Raw genomic sequence first — 19,935 nt, 5'->3', positions numbered from 1 at the left:
TTGCTGAGTCATTTGTATCAACTCTGCAGTTCAACAACTGAAATAGCTACTGGGTACTTAGTACAAGCAAAGATTTTTTTCCATGCAAATACAGCGTGTAATCTTGAAAGTCAAGTGAAGGGCCAACACTTCTGCTGCCCTATGAACACACTGTAAGGTTGCTCACCGTTTCAGGACTCCAGCATTTGAGAAAGCTGGATTGTTGAGATGGCAGAAATTGTTGTGAAGCAAAGTGAATTTAGAGGCATTTGTGTAAAACAGCCCTTTGTCCCTCTGGTTTGTTACACAGCTTCCATCTCTGCTGGGTAACAAACTGGGTCCCAAGAGGGAACGTGCAAACTTTGCTCTCTGTTCTGATCTAGGAGATGTAGTGATGTTTGCAGGACTATTTCAACACTAGAATTAATTCTGCGCAGTGCTTACTCCACTCTTTAGTCAGTCCTTAGCTCATAAGCACCTATAACCACTTACTGCTCCACTTTTTAAAACTGGCATTTGAAGGCACAAGTCGTGGTCCTAATGCAGTAAATCCTATCGCAGTGCAGCTCGTATCACTCACTGTGAAGGTGAAGGAAGGTAAGTACAGCTGAGAGGTGCAGTTCTGTCAGATGGATGCTCTTTCTTGCGTACTTTCTACTCAATACATACTTACATCCCTCAGCCTCTCCCCACTGAAGCTTTTTTTAGCTGTTCCTACACTTTTTTCACATAAATATTTTCAGCAATGAAAAATACATATTAAAAAACAGTAAATGGAGAGAAGAGTCTTCACCTTCGACAGGGCATTCCTGGAGCAAAGTAACAAGAACACCAAGCAGGAAACAAAAACCTGGTGTACAGAAGGTGACTTGTTTTTCAGAGCTGCCCAGCAATTACCTGAAGACAAGCTCTAACGTGAAAGCAGTGAGATGGACTCAGACCTTTTACCTTCTTCATTTTACAGCTTTCAAACTCTAGATTGACATCAAATACTAATGAAAATAATACTCCTGCTTTCATACAAAGAATCTGTTTTTAAATAAGAGTGAACCATTGCTTTCCTTTTGGGGGTTCAGTGCTAAAGAAAGCAGCTTTTCATAGAATCATAGAACCATAAATGTTGGAAGAGATCAATATTGCCCACTAACCACGTCCTGCTGTGCCACATCTGCCTCCTTCTTGAACACCTCCAGGGACGGTGACTCCATCACCTCCCTTTTCCTTTCTTCCTTCTTTCTCAACACTAATTAAAACGAAGGTAAAATGAGAGAGAAAGGGCTGCAATTAAGCTAACAACAACGCCATTGAAAAGCATGCTGATCTGTATACAGCACTGTTTCCACCAATGCCAAATGCACATTTATGGCAATGCTCAATTACAAGGATGAAATGCTGATCCCTGGGTGATGTTCTGAGGACAGTCAAGCTATTAAACCAGTACATTTCTGGCTTATGTATTTTAAATTCTCCTCTACTTGAACAGAACACTGATCTAAAAAGTAATTCCACCTATTTCTTGTCACCTGCTGCCTAATCAACCAATACAAAACACGTCACCCAAGGGGAAAAAACAGGCTCACAGAAGATACAACGCAGAGCAGAAGTGGTGCAGGTGACTCACCTGATTGTGTATCAGTGTACGTATCTAGTAGATGCTGCTGAAAGATTGTTACAGTAACACCAAAACCATCTTAAAAGTAAAGTGAATGGGAACTGGTAGGTTGTCACATCTAGTATTTTATCTATTTTTACTGGTGCAGTTAATATTTATCCTAAAAATTATTCCAAATGTTATTTCCTGAACTTTTCAAATGTAAATGTGTGTCAAAATATGAATTACTACATTAAATGATGACATTGAATCTTAAACCTAAAATTTAATTTATTTTATTAAAATAAGATAATCAGAGGAACCTTGGCTTACAATAAATGCATTTTCTCAGGAGCAATAAAAACAAAATTAAAACCCAAATCAGCAAGAAAAACTGTATATGCTCAGTTTCCTCTTGATAGTGCATCTCTTGGACGACAGCTTCAGATGGGATGAAAACTATGCTCGTTTTGCAGAAGTTTACTGATACTGTTAATTAGCCTTTTATCAGCCACAAAAGCCCGTCTTTCTGCACTTACCACCTCATTGGGCTGCAAGAAACAAGTCCATAGTACCAAAATAAGCCGCTTAAGTTACCGAAGATGACTGTAGCAAGACTGGCTAGCTTCCTTCTCTGAGCAGTACAGTTTAGAATATACTCCATTCCTTTGCAAGAGTTTTTCTTCTATGTGCAAAACTATTGCAAAACTATTTTGTGTTGAATTAGCATTTTAACTTATTTCATTGGCTTGATGAAAGCTCTTAGGCAGGAGCTGATTTCCAGAAAGTTTTTTTCTTCTTCCCTCAGTCTTGTTTGCAGATTTCCCATTTCCAGCAAAACTCCCCTGACGTGAAGCGGCACGGGGCAATCAGAGAGCACCAGATGCATCATCTTGCTTTCCTCAAATGCCAGGGCAGGTCATCCCTGCTGTACAAAATACCAGTTTATCAGCAGATTCAAATCAACCCAGAAACACTGCCAAAGAAAGATCCATCTCTTCGGTGTATGGGAAAAATAAGGCTCAAGTGCATCTATTAAAAAAATAGTAATAGACCTCTTGATTTGTAGTCTGTTAACTATCCCAGTAGAAGAAACTGTAGAAAAAGGCAATGTGGAGCTGTGTCCCTGCAGGGTAAGGACTGCAAACATCCTTAGCAGCTTGTTCTTAAATGGGGATGCGGATGATCCTGCTGGCACTGATCCTGTACACTGAGGCATTAAAAGCACAACTTCTGTTCCTTTCCCATCGATGGAGAGATTAAAGGAAGGGGAGCACAATCCTAAAAAACAGGCAGTCTTGTGGATGTTAATGTGCAAGAATTTATGTCCTCTGTATGGGATGCGCGGTGCAGAGATGGTTCGGAAGCACTCCGGTTGATTTTGGGTAAAGAATGTTGCAGCAGTTCAATGGAAGACAGTATCTGAGTGAAAGACATAAAATGAGAAGATGACATGTTAGAAAGAGCCATTTCTTTTCACCTAAGTCTTCAACATTCATTTCTTAGGGCTTTACCAGTATCCATAAGGGAGCAATGTACTACGTGGAGACTGAAAACAATGCTCTAAGAATGTTCCAGTTTGAAGAATCCAACTCTGCCACAGAGTTTCATTGCTGGGAGGACATTCATGATAGGTACTATAGGGGATAGACAGGTACTTTTCAATTAATAGTTCATCAATAAGGCAATCAAGAAGCAAGCATCTATGTACTCTGCAACAGCGCAGCAGGGAAAGAACGGCATCTTCCTCCTAACGGTCTCTTTAGAACCAAATTTAGAAAGAAGCCATCAAATAACAGCCAGTTGTACTTAAATGTAACAGTAACATCTTAAAAAGTGCTGCAATTCAATTCCAGTTATTTTAACAGAAAAGGTCAAGTATCCTTTGTGGGGAAAAAAAATAGATAAAAATTTGCTACAGGAATTTAAATCCCCTCCCTGAATTTTGCTTGCTTGTACAAAGTTGTGGAAAAAAATAAGGAATGGTCTTGACAGCAAAGTGCTCTGAGAGCAGCGTGGTGTCCAACAATGCTTCAGTCAGGATGGATGTTATTTTAAAGTACTTTGAACCTGAATCCTCTATATCAGCATTAGGATCCGCTCAAGGGAGCTGGGTTATTAAAGGCGGACTTATGACCAAACAGCACCAGGATCATGCTACACTTCATTCCTGCATCTACTCCCAGTTTCTAGACCTGTGTCCACTTAAGGTGTTCTGTGTGGTAATGGCTACTTATCAAATACTTACATGCTGAAAAAAGCCACTTACTTGTGGAAACAAGGGTCTTTCTTCCCTAACTTTCTTCAAACAATCTGCTACGAGCCTCTTCATTGCTTTGGGGCAGTTCTTGTACAACTTGCTGAGGTCTGGGGAAGCATATCCTCGGCCAACCATGAAAATAATCTAAAGAAGAACAGCCAGTAAGTAGCAGAGAACTCAAACCACAGGAGCTGTGTCACTCATTCAAAGCTCTGATGTCCCAAAGTCACTAAACATCAGTGAGTGCCAAAGCCCAGCACAGCAGCAGAGCCTTGTGCATTTGTCCAGATCAGTTAACGGAAACAACTGCCTTGCTTTTGTGTAACGTAGAACCTAATTAAATCAGCGACACAGTGGTTTATAATACTCCCAAGATGCAAAAGCATTACTATAGTCTGAAAAGAATAGTTTTAAGTTCATGCTCTACAGAAGAAAGCTTTAAATAATGAATTAACATTTAATACTGTAACATGCAGCATGAAGTGGCTGTTTCTTACCTGGTCGCGGTTGTTTATGTGGGAGTAGGGCAGCTCTCCTGTCATGAGCTCATACAGTACGATTCCATAGGAGTAGACATCTGACTGAAAACTGAACGGATTACTGTCCTGCATCCGTATCACTTCTGGTGCCTTTACAAGGAGAAAAGCAATAAGCGAAAAGTGGTATTAACAAGCTAGGAAACAGAAAAGCAAACAGGAAAATGGAAAGCCAAGAGGAATCATTACTTAACAAAGGATGGGATCCTCAGGTTCTGTCAGTGCTTTTCTACATCTTCCTTACTAAATGAGCAAGTGCACGTATACTGCATATGTAGATAGACATACAATAGCACTTCCAAAGAACCCTCAGAAACTTTCCTGTATGACTTGAGAACTTCCATAAAATGGAATATAAATGGAACATAAAATGACATCAATCTGCAGCAGTTCTGAGCTGCCTCAAAGCTTGCCAGATCAGCAAGTCTGCATGAAGAGATGCTGCCAGATCCTGAGCAGGGAGCAGAGGAGGAAGAGACAATGATGAAGACAGCCAGTGAAGACAGGGCTCACCCATCCCACAAAAAGCCTGTTGAGCAGATTCAAGGCAGCTGCTTCCCTTCCAGCTGAGAAGAGCCCTTCTGGGGAAAGGTGGGATGGCTACAGGAGAAAGGCTCTCCCCTTGGAACAGCTCCTTGCAGTTCTTCTGACAGCTCTTGTCAGCCTTTGCCATGTATGTTAGAACTCCAAAAACTCAGGAGGAAACACTGCAGAACAGTGTCTACTTTGGGGCAGTTAAGTGCTCCATTCTTCAATTTTAACTTATCCTATAATTGGACTAAATGTCTGCATAGTGCTAACAACGTAGGTTGTCATTTAGATGTAAAGATCTGTTAATAATACTGCATTCAACCAACAAAACATGTATTAACTGAGTGAAAGCAAACTGTTTACACTATAGTAAAATACTCTGCTCACCATCCACAAAATGGAACCAGTGGGTTGCTCCACCTGCTGCGATCCACTCCACCTGGATTTTACAGTTGCTAGACCAAAGTCTCCTATTTTCACTGTGAGGCCTTCATGAAGAAATATATCTAAAGGATTGTTAAGGAAATTCTATAGAAAACTTAAATGAACACATCTGAATTTTCTGACATGATTACAAAGTGACCAGTTAGGGTTATCAGGAATCCAAGTCAGCCATCCAGTATTGCCGGATACAACTTGGGATACAAGTTGTATCTCAGAGAAGTAATTTCATGGCATCCATACGTACAGAGCTCACAAAATGTAGGTATACAGTCTGTCTGCTTAATACTCTATGTTCCTTCTCAGGTTTAAATTAACATTTATGGCTTTATTTATGCCAGTCATCTGAGGATGTTTTATATTTATTAAAATCATAAGGGATACAGCATCGGACACATATGCACACATATCCCTTATCGAACAGAAAGCTTCTCTCCAATACACTATCTGGATAATAGATACGTTATAACATCACTACTAACACTATTTTAATTCACTAAGTCACATTTGGAAAATGACTGCAGCTTCTCTTATTGTCATCTTCATAACAGCAGGTTGGTAAGTAAGCATATGCCTTTTTACGAAAGACCTTGTTAAAAGTAACTTCATATTCATCAAAAGAAATTACTTATTTTTGTTACATGCATTTAAAACAGCTACTTCACACACAGCCCCCACCCTCTCCCAGAAAAAGCTCCAAGTGAACAACAAATCACTGTCACATCACAGTGAGATTAAGTTAGGAAAGGATACTATTGGATTTCATGTCTCTGTGGATGATATTCTTTGCATGTAAATAGCTGTGAAAGAAGCAGCAGAAAAGTGACATGAATGGGTGCTGTTCATGCAGATTAAGCCTTCTGATATCAGATTACCACATGGCTAGTGGCCTAGTATTAATTAAGACAAGATTCTATATGGGAAAAATACAAAAAGAACATAACCGTGCTTGTTTAAAGATGTTAAAATCTTTGTCACTTGAGTGCTTAACATTGCAGTCTTTAACATAATACAGATACTGAGGTTTACATCTACGTGACAAAGACTTAAACAGTTTAAGAGGTTCTGAAATATTAGGCAGATTCATCCCCAGACATCATTCACATCATCTGCACTCAGACACCAAGTCCTGACTCAGTAAACCAGTTCGACCTACTGCAGTGTTACAGCAATAGCACACAGTAGGGTTTGGGGAAGAAAAAGGGAACATCATTCCAACAGATGAGATAGACACAGACACTGTTGCTTATCCTACTCACTCCATTCCCTGTGCTGTCTGCCGAGCAATGTCAATGAGCTGGAACATTTGGAACTTGGTCTCTTGAACGTGCAGGTGTTTATACAGACTGCTGCCCTCACACCACTGAGTAACAATGGCCAGGTTATCTTTAGTCATGTAGCCCATGAAGAGCAAAATATTCACATGCCGAGTCTTCCTAATAGAAGTAGCAGAAAAAGAAATTAATATCTTTATAAAAATGTTTTCATGTTCTTCTAAAAACGTGCTCTTGTCTGAAGGAACAAAGCAAACAAAAATCTTGCAAAATGAATTCACTGCTCTTGAGAGTAGCCAAGTCGTACTTGCAGGTGATATTAACAGAAGCAACTGGAGTAACAGAAAGGACCCTGAAAGCTGAGAAAGTAACAGCTTAAAATATAAGACTGAATCCCAATTGGAAACCAAAGAGTCATTATAAACCATAAGGGAATGAAAAAAAATAGTTCTTATCGTTTCAACTACAGGATTCTGTTTTAAAGTTACAGTTACTTAATTGGACATCACAAAACCAGTATCTGAAAACAAAATATGAGGATCAGAGAATATATTGAAGAAAGGGAATTATGTTGCAAATTTCAGAAGATGTACAGCTCAAGAACTCTGCCCAGCAATGGGAACTAGAGCAGCATTTACTGATCTGCACTTTCTCCTGTTCTCCACACATGGCCTGATGGATTGTGGATCTTAGTATCAGTTATGTGAAAAAGCTTTCAGAACCAGTGAAGAACCACTGAGTTCTCTCTGCTGTCTCACAGCTCTACAACAGCATTTAGAAATATCACTGTGTGCTCTTTTCTTTTTTTCTCTGGAAATCTGCTTTTGCTGCCTATTAAGTGTACACTATTGAGCAAGGCAGTTTAGTCTGCAAGCAATTACTGTGGCTTCAAATAACAGAATTAAGCAAAGAAATTACAAACTCACCTTAATACGGCCACTTCGTTTCTGAAGGCCTGAAACTGTTCTGGGGTTGGATCTACAACCTTTAATATTTTCACTGCTACATCCCCTGAAAATGCATTTACAGTTGAAGTTACTAAAAGTGCAGGTATTTTCCAAAAATGTTACTACATAGTACAGGCAAAATCCCTAATTTGTGCACAGAACACCCCCAGAAATCTGAGAACAGACCAAGACCAGAAACTTCTGCAGGACCACACAATTCATGTACCTGAATTTGAGAACAGTAAGAGTCATTTATTGTTCACCATGCTCCCCTATCTAGAAAACAGCAGAACTGAACCAGTTATAAAAGGTGTGATAGTAGAGTGAAGCTGACTGTTCTCAAAGTAAGCACCAACAGCCTGACCCTCCAAGTTCCTCGGTGAAAGAGGTAAACACCAAATTCACATTTACTTTTCAACAAGTGTTTTATAAACTTGCCCTGACAGTGCCACAGGAAGGTAAAAGGAGCTTAAGTAAATCAAAACCTAATTGTAGTCTGCATAAAAGAGAGATTTCAGATTTTCCACTCCCAAGTGCACTTATCCCACAGTGTAAAGGCTGCTGCCACTTCACATTACAGAACCAGCACTTACAATAAGATAAAAATCCCTATCAGGACAGATTTACCTGCTATTACAATCACTCCATCTTCTTAACATCATCTCTTTTCAGAAAGACTTGAAAAACGTTAGCACATCTCTAGAATATCACCATCAACTACATCCATTAGGAACACTGACAGCTCGATTAAAAACCATGTTGCAAAGTGCGGGAAGGATGTATAAATGGTACTTGAAAGTTTCAGACAGTATTGTGACAGACTGCAGCATCTTGCACTAAATCATACCGCTGGTTTGAAGTCACAAACTTACACTAACACACAATTATACATTAATATTTTCCTTTAACTTCAGTGAATGCAAAACATTTCCTACTTCATCCTTCAGCATCTCCCTAAAGAGAACCATCTCACATTTTCACTATACAAAGGTCCGGTGGGTTTTTTGTTGTTTTTTCTTTTTTTTTTTTTTTCCCCCTCCATTTTTGATGATGATTTTTTTTGTTTTTGTAACTCAAGAGATCTCTGTGCTCACACATCAGAGCAGTACAACAGAAGAGGTAGAAAGATTACCAGTTTCACATGACGACCAAATCAGGCTTAAAAGGAGCCAGTTCCTACTGCAACTACTGTTTATGTACAATGCAAGACCAGTAAAAGGTTTATCAATATTAGAAGTATTTTGCTAGGAGCTATACCAAGACAAGGATGCAGCATACACTGATTGTAAGCCAAATCTTTTCAGACTGTTTTTCAGTATATCCTCCATTATGATCCTTTTTCCACTGATTAAGGCATGTTTTTAACCTCAACAGTTTTTATTGATCACGTGCCACACTTTTTTTTAAGCTCAATGGCATTCTCCAAGCAGTTTGCTCTACAGAAAGAAATAAACAACAGCACTCATTCTGTTCAGCAGCAATCTGAAGACAATCAGCTTCCACCACCCCCCAACCATCAAAAACCTAGAGCTGATTACCAGGGCCAAAGGGGAAATGTGAGTGTTTATGATAGGTAGTCTTCCAACCCATTTAAACTGCCTTGGTTTTCTTTCCTCCTTTTAAATTTAGAAGCATGCTACAGGACACTACAGGATCCAAATGAGGTCTGTAACAGAAGTGGTGCAAATAATTAAAATTAGTACTTAACCATCAGAACAATCTGGAAAAATATGGAAGTGCAAGATACCCATTGAACAAGACACGCACTCCTCGTAGCAAGACCATCCCTGACACTATCAATTTCGTGTTTGTTTTGGAAGACTAAGTCAAGGAAGTTTACTGGAAACCTAATCCAGGTTATACACAGTTGTACACATCCTCTAGCAGCCCTTACAGGTACACTCCAAAGGTACAAACAGCCCTTCAGCACCGGGGCATATTAGGAAATCTGACACCTCCATTCTAATCCAGAAATTTTAGTTTGCAGCAATCTGCCCCACTTCAGTTAATTTTCTTCAACTCCACCAAGACATCTGAATTGCTGCATTTATACTATTACAGCAGCTTACTACCAAAAAAACAGTGTGCACTCTGAGCTCCCCGTATCCTCAGTTCTAAGCAGAAAAAAAACCAAGAAATACTTTCCAGTCTTTTAAGACACACTGCAAGTGTTGGCTACAAAACAGATCCAAATAAAACAAAAAGCTCTCCCACTATTTATCCATTAATGGAAGGTTAGTGCCATTAAAAAAAGTGTCAGTTATTTGCTGACATCAATTAAGATTATAAAATCACATCAGGCTGCCGTTATCTGGCAATTTAACCTCAGCTTTCCCCAGAAATCAGGACAAATCTGTACAGTTACTTTGAATGTGATACTGAATCCTATTTATGCTGAATTCTGTGATAGCATACAGTCCTTCTGTGTGCACAACTAAGGGTTATTTGTTAGCACGTAGCTCCATGCATTTCTTCTTTAAAACAATTTCTTCTTTAAAACAAGTTCTTGATACATGAAGAGTAGTTGCAAACATTTTGGTGAAACAATATAAGAAATTCACATTTCTTTTTAGATGAGGGCCTGAAGGGGGTCGTGTTTCTGTTTAAAACTGGACACCCTGAATTTGGAATCTCATTCTGCAGTTCCACAACGTGCCTCTTTTCAAAGTCCTCCAGCAGCTTTTTCCCATTAACTCTCATATTAACCATTTCTTTCATAAGAAATACACCATAAAAACAATTCATACTTACTTCCTCTCCCTGCCACCTCAAGTACAAGTGTGCTAATTGAAATACAGTGGTAATTTAAAACAATGTAAATTCAATTTAACATAATGCTGTGAAAATTTACAACATAGACTTAATGGTGCTGGATTCAGAGTATGGATGGAGACAGAATTAGCAGTTGTGAGACTCAGATTTCAGCACTGGCAACGTGCCTTTGTTTTCTCAGTGCAAAAACTAAGAAATCTGTATTTCACACTCAGTTCTTGTGCTGGTAGATAATCACACAGCCCCATTAAAACACTTCCATTCTTCTTTCTGCATTAGTGTCCTCCTATAGGACTAACATTTTGAGAAGGCAGTAACAGCTGTGAGGAACTTACCATGCCATTTGCCTTTGTAAACAGTTCCAAAAGAACCTGACCCTATCCTGGTAGAAAGCATGACTTCACTTGCTTCTATTTCCCAGTAATAACTAGAATCTCTTTGTCCACGAGGCCTCTGCAACAAAAATTGACATAGCTTGACTTTAGTACTTAATCAAATGCATTACATGCATATACGCCAAGAAGGAGATATCTTTTTTCTACAGAAAAATGAGATGCATCAAAACCCTGAGGGTTCTGTTCTGCAGTCTGAGCTTTTGTTTTTCACCTGAATCCTGAGGGGAAGAAGGGGCACCTCACAACACCGGGAGGTGTAAGAAAAACTCGATTTCATTATTTCCCAAACTTTAGGTAGTTATAAAGACATCATTAAATTCTGCTCTAGAGATATAAACTCTGATCTGGGATCATAACAAGTAATTAGGGATTCTTTATTTATTTGCAGGTACCTTAAATATTTTAAAAAATTAAAAAGAAAAAATCTCAATAATGAAATTCCAGCACTCCAACATATTTGAAAACAATCAACAAAAAATACGAGAGCAGAATTTTCCAACATCCACAGTTTATAACTGGGAACCTCGCCGAGCAACTGCACTTATAAAAAGTCAAATAACTTCCATGTACTTAAAGCATAAGGCAGTAATGCTCCCATTCCCAAGTTAGATTTCTATCACTGTGACACACTCAGTGCAGAGCAGTCAAAGATTTCCATCAGCTTGCATTGTCTTTCAAGTACAGATATTTACCCCAACACTCCATCATTTTCATAGAATTTAACATACTGAATGTATTTACATACAGTAGTTCAAAAATACTCACAATTTTGTTTTTTTCTTGTGTATTGGTTCCGGGTGCTCGCTCTCTCTGGGCTGGGACTGGGGTTTTGGGCTGAGACCAGCCAGTCGGGCTCATATTGTTAGGACTCCCAGACAGAGCAGAGGGTGAAGCTTATGTGTGAAAGCAAAAGAAAACGAAGTTACAAACGATAACATAAACACAAAGTATGATTATAATACTTTATTTTTGGAAGCCATACCTGATTCACTATGGTTTCGAATTGCATCCTAGAACAGAGAAAATATCAACAGAGTTAATAAAGTATATGACAGTATGTAAATGAACAAGTAGAAATAAATGTGTTGAAATAGTTCTTCACAGTTTAGACCAAGTGCTGTACACTACTGACCAAGTCCCTTTAAAAGATGGCAGCTTGGTTATTTTCTAGTTACAAGAATCCTATTTACTTAGGAAAAAAAAGACAAAAGAAAACCAAAACAACCCATGCAACTGGCAAATACTTACAGCACATTAAAAATGTTCACAGCATATTGAAAGGTATTACTACCAAAAAAAAACCAACAGAGGGGGGAGAAGACATGGAACAAGAATAAACGTGAGAAATACTGTCTCTGTTCCCACCCCTCCATTGCTGTTCATGCTCGTATGATCTGAACACTCCTGTGATGGCCCTGTGTCTCCAGGGGACAATTACTTAAAAAGGTTCTGGATTGTAAATAGGAAAACTTTAAATCCCCTGAAATATTCCAGGTCAATAAGCATTTAGAAATAGCATGGTAGAGGTATTTCAACACATAATTGACTACACCTTGTGCTCTAACACAAAAACATCTCCATTTCAAAACAAGTGTTTTCCACAGAAGTTTGATGATGGTTGAAAAGCACGTTCTTACACAGCTCACTACTTGGTACAGTGCGACAACTCTCACCTCATGCCACAGGCACTTTACAACACAACTCTACAGCCATGCACAAGATAAACTAAGCTCTGACAAACATGACTATACAACTTTTCTCACCTGCTATGCATTATCCCAAAGTACAAACAGGAAACGTAAAATATCCAGGTACTGTATAAGTACAAAGCAAGAACATGCACTACAGAAATGTTAAATACTGTAGAAGTTAATAGAAGTCAATTCAAACTTTCTAACTAATTAGTAGAATAATGTATAAATGTAAGACTTCATAGGAGGACAGAACAAGCCTATATTCCACTGTATGGCTTTCAAATTAGCCCAGAATTTCCTTACTAATGATTCATTTATGGAACACATCATTGTTGCCAGTTAGCCGTGTTCTCCCAGGCTTGAATTCTAAATAGCACATTCTTGTAGAGCTCCTCTACTCTATGCCTGAGTGAATTAAAATCTACATAAACTACCAGAGAACTCCTACAAATTACTACCTTTGTCCGGTCTGAGGACTGAAAGTCTTTTTCAGAATCTGCATTAATAACAAGTGGTGGTTTTTCTGCTCTGGCCTGAGAATGTAATTTCTTTCAAGCAAGCTGGTAAAGAACCACTAAATAATCATCAATTGCTCTCATAGTTAATTCTTAAGGAATTGTTACCTGAAGGGGGGGGGTGGGGCGGGGGGAAGTATCTTTGCTGACCTTCAGTTCTAGTTTGAATATTTTCCTTTTTCTTACGGATCCTATGGCAAATACACCCCCAAAAATTGTTTTTTTTTTTTGTTTTTTTTACAACACAAATGACACTACACAGCAGTGCTGCAGTCTGCCACCTTTGTTCTGATACGAAGTACATCAGATTCTTCATCTACACTTTTGCACAGTTAAATTTAACAAAATAGTTTCCAGTGGGAACCTGTCACACAACAGATGTATCTGAGAATGTTTTATACCTCAGAAGCTGTGTGACCAAGCAGATCTATAACCCAAGCCTGTTCAAGTGCATAACAATTATCACAGCAGTACGGCTCCATCCATCTCAACTAAAAATGAATTTTTCTTTATCAATTTGCCTCTTCCAGGTGTTGTCCTCGATATTTATGTACACACATGCTATAAAGATTTTCATTAAATCAGCTCCAGATTAAACACTTCATGTGGACACTGCCATGGCTTACAAGTTACAGCAATCCTGTTAATCACAAGAAAACAAAATGCACCAAGAAAATACCTACTCTTCCCCTCAAACAAAATCGTCTGCACCAGGAACTGGGAGAAGCATTCAGGCTGTTATTCTATGCCAACAGGGTAAGAGATAACAGAAAGAGGAAGTATAAAAAAATTAAGAATGAAATGTTAGGATAAAGGAAAGAAAAAGTAACCTAAGTTGTCTGGCACATCATAATTAAGTGCAGGGAATATATAAATAACTATTCCTGTTCAAGCAAAGCATTACACGAGTATTCAGACTGATTAATCACCTTACTGAGGTGGACTTTTCTCATATCATCCCTTAATGTACTTGATATCTATGTTGCTGGTTGCTTTTTTTAAAGACTATTGGAAAAGCAGCTACTGCCTCTAAGCCAGGGCAGCTATTTTATTCAGTGCACTATGATAGGCAGAATAGAAAGCATTTCCTTCTCTACTGCTATGAATTAAGAATAAGGAAAGAAATATCTCAAACACTTATCACACTACCAAGTTTATTAATTCATATTCTCTTTCTGTAAGGCTTCATTTTGGTTTTCTGCCATAGAAGACAGTAGTTCAAACCTCTGTGGTAGGGGGGCAGGAGCAGACAATCTTAGCCTGTAAGGAGGTACCTCTCCCCATAAAATCCAGCTACCACAATGCTTCTAATCAAATAACGGTCACAGGGTTGCAGTGCACTTCATTTCACCTCACTGAAGATGCAGAGCAATTCTCTGGCACATTTAGGAGAGCCTTTACATTTCATAGAAGCCTACAGCCTACCAGCTGAAGGAATAAGCCAGGAAACTCAGAAGTCAAAGGATTTTGTTTGGCCAAGGACTTAAACTTATTCCAGGAGGGGCAGAGGGCAGTACACGTTGCTCTCTGAAATCCTGCTGCTCATCATTTACTTTCTGCAAGCCTTTCATGCAGATCACTCCCTTACACAAACAAACAGGATTCTCTAGCCCTTACTTCCAAAAACTCTCACTGTTTCCAGTGTAAGGACCCAAGCTAAGGGGAAAAAATAAATAAACAAACAAACAATAAAGGGATTACTGCAATCAAGTAACAGCAGAAGTATTTTCAGATAGAGGTGGCTTTCCCATGAGCCACCAGTTCTATAAGGGTATAGTGCTACTGTGCTACAGTCAGCTTTCACTTGAACATTCAGACTCTGAGAACTGCAACCAGACTTACAACTCCTGCCTCATTTTAAACAGCCATCAGCCCCCCGCCCCAATCCTAAAATGTAAATTTCAAAGAACATTTTGCAATATCTCAAGTAACACATGTTCCGAAAAGCTGAGCTTGTTCCCTTTTCAGATCTGTGGAACTCACTTATTAAGCCTCCCTCATGACTTCAAAGACACTGAAATCTACCTAGAACTTTAGTGAAGTTGATAAAGATAGATTGCAAGAATGAACTACTAACTTTCTAGGCAGATGTGCCACCTATATATCCTTATCACAGCCTGTTAAGGAAAAGAGTACATGAAATACAGAAAAAGAAAAAACACCAACCAGCGACTATTAGATAGTCACAAATTCAGCGTAACTGGATGATAATCCATCCTCACCAATATTACCTCAATTATCCGGCTGTCGACTGGCATTGTAGTGCTAACCATGTGGACATTTGGTGTGGAAGTAGATCGCTGTCTTTGGGAAAGGGTGCCCTCAGAGGAAGGATTTGATGTGTTGAACGTGAAGACATGAGGTGTAGAATATCTGTGCTGGGAGCTAAGAAGAAAGAAAGAGAGAAACTTGCGGTTATTTTTTCCCCTCCTCTAGCAGTCAAGAAAATACTCTTCAGTGTAATCTACCAAAAGCAGGAATATACATGAAATTTCACACATGGGGAACATTGGGATTTACATGCTAACTAAACTATCTGGTCAGCCAAACCACTCACACTTTAACTTAGGAAATAAACTGAAAATCTTGGCACACTGATCTAACACATTTAAGCCTACTTCTGCCATTATGCAATGTGCCACAGTTCGCCTCAGTCCCCATTAAATCACATTTAATATATTGATAAATTACTGGCTCTGTTGGATTAATTAATTCAGGCAGTTAAATTTAAACCTCTCATTTCAAGCTTATTAAGTGAACAGCCTGAAAGGTACTTTTTTATTGCTTAGCCCTGAGTTTTTGAAGCTTCCAAGACTGTTCAAATTCTCACACAGAACAGCCAGCAAGGAAGTCATGAATCCCAACAGCTGTCAGGAGGCCAACAGTGAAATCCAGCTCAGGGAAGAATTACAAATCACAGCTAACGTTAATCAAACCTCACTTATCCCAAATAACACAAATAGCTCAACCAAAACCAGACAGCCTTCACAAAAACAACCAGCTACCTAATCAGGAAGTCACTGTGCAGTAACACTAGAAACAGACTAACATGGCAAAGAGAACGTAAGATTAATTATTGATGTAGTTCCCAGTCAAACAAATAAATAAATAAATAGAACCATTTGCAATCAGCTACGTGCTCTGTGCCTCATTCCTGAACAGGTCAACGTTTTTCAAAGGGATGTGGAAAAAACAAAAGCTGGCCTGCCCTCTGCAGCCTCTAGGATTTCAAGGAAAAGAATACAGGCACAAATTATCATCAGAGACAGGCTGCTTTGGAAAGAAAGCGATTTATATTCTAGCAGTAAAACTACAGGGATGTTCTTACTAATCAGGTCTCAGAACTTTCTGTAACGTGAGCCTATTTTCCATTTCCGCTGCTCTCTTTAATCTCTTCCCTACAGCCATAACGCAGGACGTTATTTTAGTTAATGCATGTGACTCACACACAAGAAATAAGCTATAAAGCCTTACATGTATGCTACATGATCAGATGAAATAAAATTCACACAATACCAAATCTTCTTAGGCAGGTAAACAAAGGTCTCCACAAAACGTTTAATACCCTCACTTAAAATCTTAAGACTAAACTTTAAAAACATAAATTCCACAGTTGATGCTTTGTTTGACGCTGTAAGAATTGACACTAGGTATTTTCTGTGATGAAGTGCTGTTGCCTTCTTGCACGTTTATGTCCTTCTATATTCTTCTATTTTCAAGGAGTTGGGAGCGTGGCTTTTTTTGTTTTTTAACAAGTGTATTTCCCAAAAGAGAAATGACAGGAAATACTAGCTTACCTAACAGGTATCCGGGAGACAGACTCCCGCATCCGTCTCATTGTCAAGGGAGGTAGTGCAGGGACACCACTGTCACTGATATTTGAATTTGGGAACAATCTGAAATATCAACAAAAACAATTACAATTTCAACTGCTACACTACCTCCTGTACAATGCTCTTAAAACTGAGGATCTGAAGGGCTGTTGCTCGGCACAAACACATCCCCAGTTCCTGTATTTCCACAACGTTTTTTCTCTGTATGGTACAACTAAAAGCTGCATCATCAGATCCTCACAGAGAATTTTCATGTGTTCTTACTAAACTTAAGACTTCAGAAACAACTCTGCAAAACTTCAGACTTTCTCAACAGGATCTATGAGACTAACATTTAACTTCTATTAAACTCTGGTAGCATCAAGTGACGCAATCATCCTAAATTCTGGTTGCTCATCTCATCACCTACGTGACCAAGTTCAGTTATTAAAAAAAAATAATACAGTCGCTAATAACGATACAAACACATTCACAGGTTTCATCTGTTTTGCATGCAAAAACTTCTAACAGCAATTTTCAACTTTCTCTAATCAGTATTTTTTAAGTATTACCCTTCATCAGTTTTCTCAACTTTCTATTCATTTTCAATGGCCTATCAAGAGCACTGATACAAACATTCATCTTTCCAACAGGTAAAAATCGATTAAGTCATCAATTCTTTTTCTTCTAACTGAAGTATTGTAATAAAGAGGAATTAGGATGCCTTCCCATGCTGAATCAGAAGGGCATTACAGCACCTGCCTGATCATTCAGTACATTTGTTGGTTTGTCTGAGAATACTGAAATCCACAGCAATAACAAAATGCATTTGATCGGCCTTCTTCGCCTGGGAACAGACAGTCATTGCTGGCTGTTTCATGAAATCAATACATGTGTTCTGTAAACTGATGAACAGCACTACACCTCCCAAAGATCCACATACATCTCTATGGTAAGATTTTAAGAACAAAGGAAAACAACCAGAGCCCAAGATGGTTGTCTGTCACGGGGAACAATTGTTGCTATTAGAAAGGAATGGTCCTTACAAGAGTTGCCTGATATTGCTCCAGTCGACGCACATGGTTGGAACTTTAGTGCTGCAGTGCTCATGGAATTTATAACCGCACGTCTGACACCGAAACCCATTTAGGAGGAACTTCTGGCAGATGTCACAGAAAGCAAGCTTTAGAAACGTCTTCCGAGCCTAGAAAATGGATTTAATGATTAATTCAAGATTCTCTTACTTAGCCAGGATGAACATCTTCAGAGCTTGACATAAATAAAAACAATGGTAAAATATTATCAGTGCCCTCAAAATGTTACTGAACGTAAAGTTACACAAGGAAACTTGTGTGTATTTCTTGTTCGGCTGGAAACCTGAAAAAGCTCACTAATAATTGGGGCACTGCTTACCCAAAGAATAGAAAATACAGCATAAAATTATCTGCTCCATCAGACTGAAAAGCAACATCTTGTACTTTGCAAAGTGACAGAGCTGAGTGGGAACTCGGTTTTTTTGGTCTAGTTTGTATCATAACAAGTGAAGGAGGAGCAGATCATAAGAACCACCTCTTCCTTACTCATCACAATATTTGTTTTGAGCCCATAGACAACCAATAACCCTAACGTAAGAAATCATTTTCTTAGGATATAAAAAATTTTATGGAAATTCTATTTTTCAAAATGGTGTCTTACATTTTTAAAGCTGAAACATGAAAATAAGACATGGAAATGGACGAAAGGCTTTCCTCCTCCAAAGGAACGCTACCATACACAACACCTGCAAGTCTGAATTTCCTTCAGTTCTGGAGCAAAATATTAGGCTTTGTAAGAAATTGCAAATGATTTTATTTGTAGTTTTCTAATACTGCTAAGTATAAGCAGAGCTATTTTCAGTCACTGCAAATTAATCCCAGGCTTTCTAAGTGATGTAAGTGATAATCACTTTGCACAATATACTTCTGGATCAAAACAGTGAAACAGGCTAGAATGCAGAGAGTTCATTCACATGGAAAATAAAATAACAGAAGGTGAAACTCTTACAGTTGGACACTATCTCTGTTTAAATGAACAAACAAATACCAGCCTTCATCATCTACTTATCTGTAATCTTGATTGCTTCTTCCTCTACATGCATGAAGGCCTAAAACTATTTATTACCTATATTAATTTGCTTTGCTTTCAGCAAATCTTATATTACCCACCCAAAAAATACTGTAAAATTATCAGGCAGCATCAGCTCTCAAAGCAACCTCAAGACCCTGCAGAATTAACAACACCTCTACATATTCAGTGCAATTGCCAACAGAACCATAAGGCTGCTGAGCTTATCCAGGGTTTTTTTTTATTCAATCAGATAAACACTGAAAATGCGAATCACCTCCTAATTCTGAACTCTGAAGATTTGATATTTTCAGGTAAAAGTTACAGAAATATATATTTATACAGTCACAACTAATAAAAATGTCGATCGAGGTGTTGATGGGGTAAAGGTGAGCTTCAGGCCTTCAGGCTTGTGACATCTAGGAACCATGAAATATTCTGACACTTCACTGTCACCTGGTATTTAGCCAACTTAATTCATGGGGAGCAGCAGGGAGGAAAAGACAAATCATCACTTCTGAAGTTCCAACCCTCATGTTTACAGAGCTAGAAAGCCCCTCGGGGTTAAGCCATTCCTTGACTGAATATGTAGTTCAACTAATAACATTCATTTCAAAATACACAAGAGGAGAAGCTTACAAAATTGTGTGTAGTGAGTGGAACGTGATCAAGAAAGTCCACCTGCAGTTCCTCACCAATCAAGGAGGCAGCATCGGTGTTCCAATCCAAACGCACTTTTTTACTGAAAGAAAGAAGAAGTGGGGAGGACAAATTTACTTAGGAAGTAAGAAGTTACATCTAATCAGTGATCCATGCTTTGTGAGCTTTCTTGAGTAAACTGAAAACAAACAAAAAAGCACAGCTAACCTCTTAGAGTGATCTGTAGTTCAATATCTTAAACTTAGAAAAATAAGGAGTGACTTTAAGCCATAGCAATTTAACTCTTGTTGTTTGTTTTAAACGAGTCATTTGAATATGTGGATTATTTGAAATAATCAACCTAGGAGCTACAAAAACAAAACAAAAAATTATGAATCATGACTTAGTGACATGAAAGCTGTATTACGTGCTTCAGTACTGAAGTT

At 38.6% G+C, this 19,935-nt stretch overlaps 2 protein-coding genes across 19 annotated transcripts in view; one reads left to right on the top strand and one right to left on the bottom strand.

Annotated features, from left to right (window-relative positions):
• Nucleotides 1-18,431, top strand: part of MKRN2 (makorin ring finger protein 2) — a 32,080-nt gene extending 13,649 nt beyond the window's left edge. For 3 of the 7 annotated variants that reach the window (XM_085516949.1, XM_085516945.1, XM_085516944.1), the window contains one exon: nt 2,379-2,624. The gene's annotated coding sequence lies outside the window, so the exon portion shown is untranslated. Of the gene's footprint in view, nt 1-859; nt 1,849-2,378; nt 2,625-17,400 lie in introns of those variants that run through there. The other 4 variants (XM_085516947.1, XM_015874733.3, XM_085516948.1 and 1 more) reach the window with 2 other exon arrangements.
• The window catches only part of RAF1 (Raf-1 proto-oncogene, serine/threonine kinase), a 57,554-nt gene continuing 39,469 nt past the window's right edge, over nt 1,851-19,935 (bottom strand). For 3 of the 12 annotated variants that reach the window (XM_015874718.3, XM_015874717.3, XM_015874719.3), the window contains 15 exons: nt 19,490-19,592; nt 17,794-17,951; nt 16,733-16,831; nt 15,167-15,320; nt 13,619-13,678; nt 11,709-11,736; nt 11,492-11,619; nt 10,667-10,784; nt 7,539-7,623; nt 6,598-6,774; nt 6,092-6,138; nt 5,285-5,403; nt 4,328-4,459; nt 3,840-3,974; nt 1,851-2,992 (listed from right to left, as the gene is read on the bottom strand). In XM_015874718.3, the coding sequence (XP_015730204.1) occupies nt 2,852-2,992; nt 3,840-3,974; nt 4,328-4,459; nt 5,285-5,403; nt 6,092-6,138; nt 6,598-6,774; nt 7,539-7,623; nt 10,667-10,784; nt 11,492-11,619; nt 11,709-11,736; nt 13,619-13,678; nt 15,167-15,320; nt 16,733-16,831; nt 17,794-17,951; nt 19,490-19,592 (1,684 nt within the window). In that variant the 3' untranslated portion in view covers nt 1,851-2,851. The other 9 variants (XM_015874720.3, XM_085516934.1, XM_015874721.3 and 6 more) reach the window with 6 other exon arrangements.

This window comes from Coturnix japonica, chromosome 15 (assembly GCF_054131305.1).
Source record: "Coturnix japonica strain WE chromosome 15, WE-NBRP24, whole genome shotgun sequence".
Taxonomy (NCBI): domain Eukaryota; kingdom Metazoa; phylum Chordata; class Aves; order Galliformes; family Phasianidae; genus Coturnix; species Coturnix japonica.
The sequence above is the reverse complement of the archived record's forward strand: the minus strand, read 5'-3'. Positions and strand labels throughout refer to the sequence as shown.